At 28.7% G+C, this 12,671-nt stretch overlaps 1 protein-coding gene across 1 annotated transcript in view; it reads right to left on the reverse strand.

The window, feature by feature from the left end:
- Window positions 1-10,289, reverse strand: part of LOC145833243 (CD109 antigen-like) — a 22,821-nt gene extending 12,532 nt beyond the window's left edge. Inside the window, exons 1-15 of the mRNA XM_082940436.1 lie at window positions 10,136-10,289; window positions 9,534-9,720; window positions 9,056-9,210; window positions 8,872-8,900; window positions 8,626-8,809; window positions 7,830-7,840; window positions 7,019-7,143; window positions 6,563-6,725; window positions 6,174-6,401; window positions 5,689-5,771; window positions 5,292-5,472; window positions 4,801-4,998; window positions 4,338-4,532; window positions 3,988-4,143; window positions 3,488-3,650 (exon numbers count right to left, since the gene is read on the reverse strand). Coding sequence (XP_082796562.1) covers window positions 3,488-3,650; window positions 3,988-4,143; window positions 4,338-4,532; window positions 4,801-4,998; window positions 5,292-5,472; window positions 5,689-5,771; window positions 6,174-6,401; window positions 6,563-6,725; window positions 7,019-7,143; window positions 7,830-7,840; window positions 8,626-8,809; window positions 8,872-8,900; window positions 9,056-9,210; window positions 9,534-9,720; window positions 10,136-10,289 — 2,212 coding nt within the window. The remainder of the gene's footprint in view (window positions 1-3,487; window positions 3,651-3,987; window positions 4,144-4,337; window positions 4,533-4,800; window positions 4,999-5,291; window positions 5,473-5,688; window positions 5,772-6,173; window positions 6,402-6,562; window positions 6,726-7,018; window positions 7,144-7,829; window positions 7,841-8,625; window positions 8,810-8,871; window positions 8,901-9,055; window positions 9,211-9,533; window positions 9,721-10,135) is intronic.
- Between the last annotated feature and the right edge of the window lie 2,382 nt (window positions 10,290-12,671).

The raw sequence follows: 12,671 nt of genomic DNA on the forward strand, positions 1-12,671 counted from the left end.
CTTCCTATCTTGAGTCACTAAAATTTCAAACTTTAATATCCAGATTAGAGTTTAAAAACTGAAGCATCAGCTAGCAGATTGTCTTAGTGGAAAAAAAGAGAGTAACTTGTTCTACCTTAAACATAATTTTTAATCAACAACGATTAGTTTTGCTTTTAAACAAAAATAAAATGATTCACTAAAACTCAATATCATGCTTAAAACCAAGTCCATAAACTACTGGTAAAAATCATAAATTCAAAAAAAAAAATCATACACAAAGCGTACACTCCAAACAGATCCTTAGATTGAATCTTCAGTTTAACCGTTGGCTACTGATTAACGCAGATGAACTACAAATTTTACTTTCATTTAATAAACAGCTATAAAACAAACTATTGCAATTTCCATGCTCAATCAAGTCTTGATTCTAAGTTTTTGCAAGTTTTTCAATGATTTAGACCTACTTTGTTTCACCGTTCAACCAAAGCCACGTTTCAGGGAACTCTTTCCTCGGTTCATACTTCGGTTGAGATGGCAGCTGCCCACGTACCATATCACGGTCAATAATTTTCGCCATTACTCTAGGGAAGTAACGACCGTAATCTGTTTGGTTGCGCGTTTCTTTCTTACACATTTTATTTCATTAGTTAAAAAGAATATTTTAAAACTCGGTCAACAAAACCAGTGATTTTATTCTACAAAACTTGTAGTATAGTTTATCCATAAAAACGACTCTCAAAACGTATTATGAATTTCAATTAAGTAAAGATAATGTGCTGCAAGAGTTTTTTCGTTTGATTAACTTTTAGAATTTTGATAACTGTTTTGCTTTTTGGTCCAGTCAAAGATTTCGGGTTTTTTTCTAGGCTCTTAAGGTTTTGGTCTTATCTACTTGACATATGCAATGCTTCATCTACGTCATAGAAATGATGTCTCTCTGTTTTTCACAGTAGCCATTAAAGCGAGTTGTTCTTTTTTTTTTACTCCTATCACTAAAATAGTAACTACCTTAAAAACAAAATAAACAATTCTTAGCTATCAATTCTGAGTTCCATAAAACGTCATACTTTAACACCAAAATTACTGTTCATGTAATGTTCTGTAGTTATGAAAATGATATATCTTTTAAGCACCAGCTTCTATTTGTTGTTGTTGCGTATTAAAGTTTGCGTTTATTATTTGCTTTTAAGTGCAAAATGCTGATAAAAATATTAATATTTTAGACTAACAGGTTGTCGTAATAAAAATAAAAGGTGTTACTGTTTAAATCAAAGTTTGTTATTCTTATTCTTATTTGTAATCAAAAACACTTGATTTACAAATATAAAGTTTTTAGCTTAATTGAAACAACCAGGTAAAGGGATAAAAGCTTAACTAAAAATAACACGACATACAAGCATTATTGAGTCTGAAACGAGATTTGTGTGCTTTACAGAAACATGCTTCACACCAAATCACGCGATCTTTAGCATCACCCATAGCTACTAATAAACGCAGGCATGCTTAAAACTTAACAGCATTTTATACTGGAGAAATTTCAGTTAATATACAGCTAGAAACGAACTATTGCAGCGTCCATGCTCAATTTTGTTTTAATGTAATAAGATCGAGATTAACTGGTGCTGTTACATTAATTCTAACTGATTGTAAGTTTTCACGCAGTTTCGACCTACTTTGTTTCACTGTTCAACCAAAGCCACGTTTCAGGGAACTCTTTCCTCGGTTCATACTTTGGCTGAGATGGTGATGGCCCAAATTCCATTTTCGCTATCTCAAAATATTCCGCTTCAGGGTAGAAATGACCGTAATCTATTTAGTTGCGAGTTTATTTCTTACAACAAGCAGTATTTTTTTAAGAATCTTCACAAAATAACTTTTACAAGTCAATACACATTTCTATATAACATTTTAGAAGGCAAGTGACTGAGGTCAACCAGCACAGTTTGTATCATAAAAAAAACAATAAACTTGTTTTGTACCAGAGCTTTGTTTAACCTAACTTTGTATTTTAAGTTTAATAAAAGTAAAGTTTTCCTTTTTTTGAAGGAAAATTTTAACTTGCCAACTTATTAAAGCCTTATTGTTTTTGATGATCTATCATAGAATAGTCCCGAGCATACGCTGTCAAATTGTACTAAATACAACTTTTTTTTTTAAATTTAAAATGCTTTAGAGTTTAAAGATACAAAACTCTTTTAATTCTCTCAGTTTTAAATTAAATAAAGTTTTTCACCATAGGAATACGACAACTATAAATGGCCCATATAAACTATAGCTTTAGAAGATTAGGAATAAAGATTTATATTCCAAATAGATTTTTTTTTATTTACTTTTTTTTTCTTCTTAAAAGTTTTCATTTTGAACTTTTCTTTTTAATTTATGATCAAAGTTTTTCTCGTTAATAAGGTTGCTGTTATAAATCTTCTTAAATTAAAAAAAACACCTTTTTTTAGTTTAATAAAACGTCATAAATACATAATCAAAAAAAAAAACGCAAATTGATATTGTACTGATATTAAGCCTAGAATAAATAGATTTAGCCAGCCTATTTGTTTTGCAACTTTTAACTACAGTTTAAAAGCTTTCAAAAATTTGCAAAAAAGTTAAAACCTTAAACTAAATCTTAACTGAAACATTAGACATAAAGAATGTTAAGCGGTCTTTTGAAAACGTTCAACTTTCAGGAAACCATGCGTCTATCCAATAAAGCCTACTTGTTAGTACTAATGTTAATATTTAAGGATTATATTAAGCTCGGCCAACAAAATTTTTAATTCTTTTACAAACTTAGTTTTCTTGTTCAATCAAAGCCAAAAATCAGAAAAAAAAATTCTCGGTTTTTCTTTGAATTTTTGAAAATTTTGCACAAAATAAAGTCTTGTGGTCGTGAAAGGTAAATTGGTTGCAAAACGCGGCAGTGTAGTTGGGATGGTCGTGAAACGAGCAAAGTTTGTAAAGTGACCTAATAGAAAGCACTTTTCTTTATTTGTTTTAATAAATGTACTTTCGCAAGATCGTTGTGCGCAGTAAAACTATTGTACTAAAAATTCACGAATCAAAATGTTTTTCTTATTTACTTTCAAACTTTAACATGGCTACTTAAAAATCAAAACTTTGTAGATTTCTTTATTGATTCAGATCGTTACACGACAATTCAAACTCGGACAACTCAAACTCTTAAACAGATGTTTTGCAGACCACATCTCAAAAAAAATATTTTGAAAAAAAGGGGTTGAAGATATAAACAATATAATAACTCTAAAAATTACTTAAAACTACTATATTCTAAAAATTATTTTTGCTATATATCAATTTTTATTTTAAATAAGAAAAAAAGTTTGTATGTATTTATTAGATCTACATGGACGTCTTTTTATTCAAACACTTTGTTTTTGAATGGTAACTATTTAATTTTTTTTAAGAGTTTGAATTTTCTGAACTTGAATTATCGTGCACCAAACTCAGATATAAGAACAAAACAACCAAAAAGCTCAAAATAACTGACCGTATTCTTTCACTGGAAACGGAACATCTTGGAGCAGGAGCATGTCCGCATTTTCAAACACGTCTTCGAAATTTCTTCCGCCAGATGGCAATGGAAACCAGCACCCCCAGTCGAAATATGAAGGCCTTTTCGCTTTCGAGTACTTTTGCAACTCGTTTTTAACCTGAAACAAGGTTTTTTAGTGACATTAACAAAGACACTGTTTAAGAATCAAAACAGATTTACTTTTAAATTAAATGTTGTTATAATTCTAGTATAAAATTTTTTTATTTTTATTTACTAAGTACTTTTCAACTAATAAACTAATTCTAATTATTTTTTTTAATACTATAAAGTACTTAATACTATCTTTAGATAAAAAGATATTTTAAAGTTTGTATAAAAAATGTAATGCAAAATTGTAAAAAAAAAGTACTAGTTTAATTTTTTTGATACTTAAAACCTATGACCTAATGACAGCTATCAAATAAGTAATTCAACTTTTAAATTGAAATACTAACTTTCAGTCCAGTGATGTCGTTTGGTGTCGCATCGAGCAACGTAACGCTCTTGTCGATGGCGCTGATCGCAAGGAAGCTTCCTGGATCGGTTGTTTTGAAATTGAGTTGGATCTCATCACCCGCGTCTAACAAGTTTGAAGATGTAGTAACTTCAAGCTGAAAGTACATTTGTATAAAGTTTTTAAATTACTTCTGTAATAATATCACAATATTATGATAACATAGTTGTAAGTTTAAAAAAGAATATTCTGCTTTTATCAAAGTTTAAGCACATTTTGAAATTAGTCAAGCTAGTATAGTTCCAAACTATTTAAACATAATAAAACAACAGATATTTTTGTCACAGCAACCTGGTTTTCGAAAGAGAGTTCCACCGTTATTATGATGTAATCTGCAACGATCTCGCCGTCCTCTCTCACATACGACACCAGGATCACTGCTGACGGCTGCATGTCGTAAGTGATCTCGAGATCGTACGAAAACTTGTTGCCTTTCGCCTCTTGCTTTTCAGTGGTTGTTAATATGACCTTACCCCGGCTTATCACCTGTTTAAAAGATTAGTTTTATTACAAACAATATATTTTATTGTTTACTAGTTTTTTTTTCACGTTCAGTTTTATACTTATTAAATATTTAATTTTGCGCAACAATTGATCTTATGCTAGTAAAAACTAATAAGGAATTGTTAAGAATTAATGAAACGTAACAACACTTTTAATAATTTTTTTCCACCAACACTTTTAATAACTACCAAAAATTTTACAAGAAAAATTGTAAATAAAATTAAAAAATATAAATATGATTATAAAAAACCATCATTTTGTAGGAATCAATTTCTTCAGTCGTTCTGATTTGAATGTGTGAAGTTTCTCCGGGAAGCAGATTGACATCCTCAGTGGTAACTTCTATGAAAGATCCTGACTCCGATTCTGCTCTTTTGCTGTTCCACGACCTATCAATTTCCCATGTTCCGTAATTTTCTTCAGCAACACCGTCATTTTGAACGTAAGCCTGTTTTGGCATAAAAAACTTTTAAAAAATATTTAACAAATCAGAAACTGCATTTTTAAGCAGGTTTGATTTAATTTACTGGTTAATTTATTCAAATACATATTCAAATAAAACGCGATATTGTACCACGAGATCACGTTAAACAAAAAGAATATTTTTTGATGCATTTGATATATTTTTACTGTTGTGTTAAGAATTTTTTTTCTAGTAAACAAAAATGACATTTTTGGACATTAAACACTTCTTAATAACTAGCAACTTTAGGTAAATAAAACAACAGTTTCAAAACCAACATGAAAATCTAGTGATTCAAACTCTTTCGTGCTTGTTTCTAAATTGATCTCGACGAGTCCGCTGGGAGGTATTTCAAACTCATGATTTTCCGCTTCATTTACAAGAAATATTAATTCTACCATTTCGTATCCATCTGGTCCTATGTACTTCCTTTCTTTTGGTTTTGTTCTCCATGGGGCTCTTAAAAACACTTGGTATAAGTTGTGGATTTTATTTTTATAAGTATCAGATATTTTAGTGGTCTATACAATAAGCAGCGAAAAAAGTACACAGGAATAAGTTAAAAAAAAACTTTTAGGGTATGTAAAAATATAAAGGCTTTGTATGGTAAACTTTTGCTGTTTAAAAAGATCTTTGGAAAATTGTTTAAACTGAACTGTTTAAAACTATTTTCACCTGTATTCTGCGTCAACGATAACTCTGAGTGTCCTTCTGACGCTGTCCTGAAGCGGTTTTCCATAATACTCAGTTACTTTCAGCTGTTTAGTTAGTACTTGTAGTGATTTACTTTTGACTTTAAATGGCTTAATTAACTCAGTTTATGTAATAATTTTCTTTTTGAAAGTTTGATTAATGTTAAGTTTCTACATGTTTTTTAATTTAAAGCTTTAAAACAAAACAAATATGACTCATTTAATAAAATTTCTTTAACATACGTTTATATTTTATTTCTTTAGTGGCCAAACTAATTTCCTAAGTTAAAGCAAAAAATATTTATAAATAGATTAGTCGTTTTATTGTTAACGAAACATTAGATAACTAAAAATCAAAGTAGAAACATTTTCAAAAAGTTAAAAAATACCGAAAAAAAAAAAAGAAAAGTAAGTTTCTGTGACCGACTGACAACGAAAAAAAAAACTTCATTGTCCCACACAACTAACAATAGCTTTGTACCCGAATCCCGGCTTGTACACTTTGGGCTCCAGCACAGTTTCCAGCTTCACGCTGTGCTTGACGGTCTTGATCTGGCTCTCACCCTTCATGATCTCTCCGGTTAGCTCCTCTTTGACGGTGCATTTGATGTCAAGGTCCCTGTCGTAGTTGCCAAGCTCCCCTACAGCCGCTGCCAGTAACTGTTGATCTATCCAGAGACTCGTTTGCCCGTCAATCTGCGTCGTTAGTTTAATTTGTAACGTACTTTAAACGAATAAAATGACATAAAGCTCTTCTTTATTTAAAGTTTGTCTAATTTTATTTGTGCTAAGTTGAAGGGTTTTGTGGGGTTTTGACAAACAGATGAATACTAGCTTTGGTCACTGCCACGACTCACTTCGAAAACCTTGGCACCAGGCTCATCCAGGAACTCGAAGTCTTCCAATTCGTATTCGGCATCGACAAGTTCATACCTGCCGTAATCTCCGTACTCCCAGTAGCGTTGTCGTCGAGAAATTCTGCAAATTCCAGTTCCCTTCACTGGTTTTCCAAAAGTGTACCTGATAAAAAAATTGTTTGCATATTTTAAATAACTTTAGATTAAATAAGTGCTAAAAAGTATTAAAAAAAAAAATTCTTTTTTTGAATAAAATTGTCAAAATCTAGTTTCAAACAGTTTTACATTCAATTGTAATAAATTTCTTTAGGACTATTTGCACAAAAATTAAGATTAAACATAAGTTTTTAATAAATATGAAAAACAATTTATACTAAACACCTAACTTAGTTTAGCACAAAGCCAAATATAATAGACTATCTTAACTTTACATGCTATTTAAAACTCTTGTCTTACTTTGCGTTCACTTTTATTGTAAATCCACCTTGAGAAGCGGCCATATAGGAAGGGTTTTCAACTTTTACTTCAAACTTGGGAAGTTTATACAATTCTATCTTAACGGTTATTCTATCTGACAAGTCCTGTTTTCAAGTTATTTATACAGTTCAATATGACACTAACGTTTGAAAATAAGTTTGATTGTTTACCAATAAAGTTTTCAGCAGTATTATTTACGGTGTCAGAAAAACTATAGTAAGACTTTAAGTTAGCATAGATATTTTTTTTATGAATGGATGTTAGTTTAAGGATGATTATTTAAAAACGTAAAGATAAAGTAAAAAATTCAAAAAAATGCCTATCTATAATCAAAATAATTTTACAAATACTTTTAAAGATAATTTTAAAACTGTTAATTTTAATCCAATAGAAACTTTGAAGATAAGGTAAAACTTAGCAGATTTTTTAAAACAACAATAAAAAATCTTTATAAATGCTTAAATTATTTTCTTAAACACTCAATTTGCGAACTAACTTTGCAAACTTTCTGCTTCGATTAATTTTTAAAGTTTAAATTTAGCTATAACTTTAGCTAAATTAAAGAAAAAAGTGTAACAGATTTTCTTACGGCAAAAGTTATTAATTTTTAAGCAAGGTTTCCTAAAATCGTTTTCATAATCGCCCACTTTGCAGAAACCTAAAAAGTATTAGCCCCCTTAACTAGATATCGTCCCTGTGCTAGTCAACCTACTTATAATTTTTTGCCTCTAATAAGGAGTTCGGATGTCGCTCAACCGGGAAACCCTGATTTAAAGCGAATATATATAACAGTTGAACTTTCTGTACAGCATAAAAAAGTTATATACATGAATAAAAAATAATACTTAAGATTATATAAATAAAAACAAATTATACAGTAATCTTCCTTTATTCTACCAACATATGTTTCTGTGTGTCAACGAATCAACACACTTCAACTGGGTTGTTAATAGGAAAGATAACATCTTTCCTATTTCTATTATATTCCTATGTTATCTTTCCTATTAACAACCTAGTTGAAGTGTGTTGATTCGTTGACACACAGAAACATATGTTGGTAGAATAAAGGAAGATTACTGTATAATTTGTTTTTATTTATATTCCAGTGAAGTTACTTCACTAGGATCTTTTGTTAGCAAACAATTAAAACTATATTTTGAACAGTTATTTAAGATTATATTAATTTAATCTTTTATTGACTTTTTAGTTTAAAATACTTAGTTTTTTATTATGTTAGGTATCATAACTGAAAAAATAAAATTTTAATAATTAATTACTTTAATTTCAGAATTTTATTTTCAAACTATATTTAAACTACAAGCTTTCTAGTTGTTTTTATCAAAAAACTGCTATAAGTATTTAAAAATGCAGTTTTTCGTTTTCGAAGAAACTAAGATTAAATATGTGATGTAGAAAAAATTTAGATATCGTAAGGTTAAATAGGTTAACAACATATGAAAAAAAAACAGTATTTTAAACTAAAAGCTCAAGTATTTAGTATAAATAATTAATAACAGTTAAACTTTATTCAAAGCTTCGAAGTAAAGATTAAATCAACTTAGAAAAAAGTGTACTAATATACTAACTTGTTTCACCAGGTTTGTACATTGGTTTATCGGACTGGATGAAGAGACTCGAGCTTTTTCTTTCCCATCTGAACTCCGTGGTGGTGTTTGAGAAAAGCTCTTCTCCACTCGACGTGTTGAATCCGACAATTTTCAGCAAAGTTTTTGGCGATCTCCAATAATCGAAATAGTAAACTTCAGGCATCTAAAAAGTATTTCAATGAGAAAGTGTTTGTTTGTAAATTTATGTTTTAAAGATTTTTATACCTTTCCAAATGATACCGTTCCACTGTTACCTAAAAGAATAAACCATTTAAGTTGTATGTTCCACAACTATAAAGACTAAACGATTGTTATTGCTTTAATGTCAAATTAATTTATGCAGTGTAAGCTCATGTTTTTAAAAGCTTAGTTGAAAATAGATAACTATATTAATTTATATATAAATAACATGATTGTATAACGTCTACTGATGTATAGTTGTGGTCGGGAAACTCCAAGAAGGACTCAAATTTAATTTCACCGTCCACATGATCCAAAACATTGATTGTAAAGCTCATCTCAGCTCCAAGTCGGATGGTTTTTGGAATATAAGCAATATATTTGCTGTTTGTTTTTAAAGGTTAAAATTGAAAAGAAAGTTCAAGACACTTGCTTTAGATAAATAAGTGTTTTAAAGTTTACAAAACTTATGAATTAACAAACAAAATACTACAACTTGTAGTAGGCTATAAAAATTCATTTGTTATATAAATCGTAGTTTTTATACGTTGAAAAATATATATGTCTGTTTACGCTCATACTCCTTAGCGACTAAATTAAAACTTGTATAAGAACAAAACGAAAACTCTTCTAAATAATGTTTTTACAAGTAAAAGAAATTCTTGTTATTATGTCGTAAATAATTGTAACGCGAAAACTAAACTAACGGTGGAACAACTGGCGGTTCTTCAGGAACTTCAGGTTCATAAGTAATAGGTTCATCAGTGAAGTCGGGAATGTCTCCAGTGAGGAGGGGTCCTTGGTCTGGTGCGGGCTCTTCGTAAAGGTACGGCCCGGCCCCGTTGTCCTCTACCGCCACCGCTGGGTCACCGTACTCTACGGCAACCGCATCCTCTAAATTTGTAAAACAATCAATCAATCGTTTATTTTATGTTATTATCAAAAAGTTTAGAAAATGAAAAGTTTACACAATTACAACCGTGAAATGCTTGAAAGTTTTTACTGAGGGAAAATAATGTTCTTAATCATTTGTATTAAAAATACAACACAAATATAAACAAAAAATCAAGTTGGAATTATAGTGCAATTAAATTTATAACGAACAATGAGTCAATAAACAGTTTACCCAAGAAATAGCTCTGAAACTTGTCTGTCTTAAAATTACTTCTTAAAAACTTAAGTTTACACTTTTATTCATGTTACATAAACAACAAAGTATAAAAACTTTCGTGTACTTTAAGTCACAAGCATCATTTTTCAAAAATAAGACTTCTACAAACATAATTCAGAGTAACTGTGATAAATTTACCTTGTTCAATTAATTTAAATTCCAAAGGCTCGCCATCGGGGCCGACGAAACCCACTGGAGGTTCGACTACCTTCTCAGATTCGGCAGTTGTCGAGACGACCAAAACGCCAATCAAAATAGCCGCCGACAACAGCAACTTGTTTTTTACTAGCATTTTGTTTAATCTAATGAAAAATTCGTTTAAATTTTTATGTTTTTAAGTTTTTAGTAAGTTTAAATAAAGCAACAAACTGATAGTTTGAATATATTGTGATAAAGATAATTAAATTCATAGCAAAAGTAACAATCAGGATACTTTTTATTAATGAACATTCTACTTCTGGGCTTTAATAACAGCCTATTTCAGCTTAAAAATGAATAATACTTTAATTCATTACAGTTTCAACTTATAAGCACTTGTAGAAATTACGTCGAAAACAATTTAATATGTTTTTTTAAAGTAAATCAAGTTATATGTATTCATTTATTTGTTTTTCTCTTTTAAAACAAACATACGTACGTGTCGAATGTAAACAAAAGTTAAAATCAACATTGTTAATTATTAGACAAGTCTTTGATTGTTGAATTAGATAAAACCTGTTACATATTGTATTCAAGGTTAAGTGTTAGAAAATTTAAATGTTTAAAAAATTGTCATGTTTAATTAGTATCATCGCTAAATATTAATTATGTTATTTGATGACTAACAAATAAACTATGTCTAACTGTGTTATTTTAAACTATTTTGTAACAACTTAAGTTATTTTCTTATATAAGTTTAATATTTAATTAAAAATTGTTATCGAGTTTATATCATTCTTACTTTATATAAATATATAAGTTAAAGTTATAAGCTAGAAAATAATAGTATTTCTACAACATAACACTTTTGTTAAAATTAAAAAAAAGTATTACTTTATACTACAAACTTGACTATTAGGTACTTTTATTCTGTTTCGAATATATTTAAAAACTTGATATAAATTATAATTTTTTTAAATAATTTGTTGAAAAAAAAATTTATAATGGAATTTTTTATATCTAAAACTATTTAAAAAGTTGTTTATCATATAGTACAATGTATAGATATAAAATATTATATATATATACAAGTTCAGCTAACTAATTACTATTAATTGTTAATAAAACATAGTTTTTAGACCAATCATTTATCTTAATAATTTTATCTGAAAGCATAAGCATTAATAAACACTAAATTTTAAGCAATACAGTATGTTTTTTTTTCTGACTTAAACGTTTTTGCTACTATAAATAGTTAAGTCGTACCGTGTTTTGAGCTGCAACTTTAATTAAAGTGTATTTAAAGAAAGTTTTAAGCAAATCGTGAATATTTTTGAGATATTTTTTTAGTTGAGTTCATTTCTTTCAAACTGTTTCACACTTTTGCAAACTAAAACAGTTTATACCTGTGTCCACTACATAAGAGTGAAACAGTTTATAAAGTACTAAAACTTTAAAACTATGTATTTTTATCTGACTTAAACGTTTTTGCTACTATAAATAGTTAAGTCGTACCGTGTTTTGAGCTGCAACTTTAATTAAAGTGTATTTAAAGAAAGTTTTAAGCAAATCGTGAATATTTTTGAGATATTTTTTTAGTTGAGTTCATTTCTTTCAAACTGTTTCACACTTTTGCAAACTAAAACAGTTTATACCTGTGTCCACTACATAAGAGTGAAACAGTTTGTAAAGTACTAAAACTTTAAAACTATGTATTTTTATCTTTATACAAGCTCCTATAAATAGTTCAGCTAATAATAAAGTGGTTGCAATTTTAAATTATAATGTTTTTAAAATAATTCTTATCTTTTGAAATCTTTTTAAACAACGAAGTTTAACAAAAGTCTTGTACCTTCAAAAAATTTTGAAGTAAAAATGAATTACCACCTAAAGCTCACCGCTGCAGACAAATGTCAAATGGGCAGTTGTCGGCAGCTCGAAAGTGTTTTAAAGTGTTGATTGTTAGATTGTTCATCGTTGAAGCCGCGCTAGCAGCAAATGTTGTTTGCTTACAGAAGTTCCTATACAAATTAAAAACACTTTTGTGACAATCTTTTAGCATGTAATATTGCTTTTATATTTTCACACAAGATTGCCCAATATACATAAAATATAGCGAGCAAATGTCGAAATAAAGGTCATTGGTGTTTAATGTTTGTAATAGTTGTCAGCAAGGAATTATTAAAAAAAAATCATATCTCGAGTTGAAAATTTAATTTATTTAGTTTTTAAGTCGAGATATAACTTAAGTAGACTTTTTTTAAAATTAATCTTTTAGCTTAAAATCACGATAAGTAACACTATTAAAAATAAACAAAATTGCAACTTTTTCTTAATCTAAATACTTTACCAAATAAACAAAATAAATAAATTTAAGTATAAGTTTATTGAAATGTAAACCAAACAATTGTTTAAAATTAAAAAAAAATCAATTAAAAAAAAGAAAAACATCTGTATTAACTGTTAAGTTTATAAGATTTATTTTCTTTAAGTACAAATGCTTTGCCAATCCATAAATGAATAAGGTTCTCAAAAA

The sequence above is a fragment of the Thalia democratica genome, chromosome 4 (assembly GCF_965202585.1).
Source record: "Thalia democratica chromosome 4, ktThaDemo2.hap1.1, whole genome shotgun sequence".
NCBI classification, from domain to species: domain Eukaryota; kingdom Metazoa; phylum Chordata; class Thaliacea; order Salpida; family Salpidae; genus Thalia; species Thalia democratica.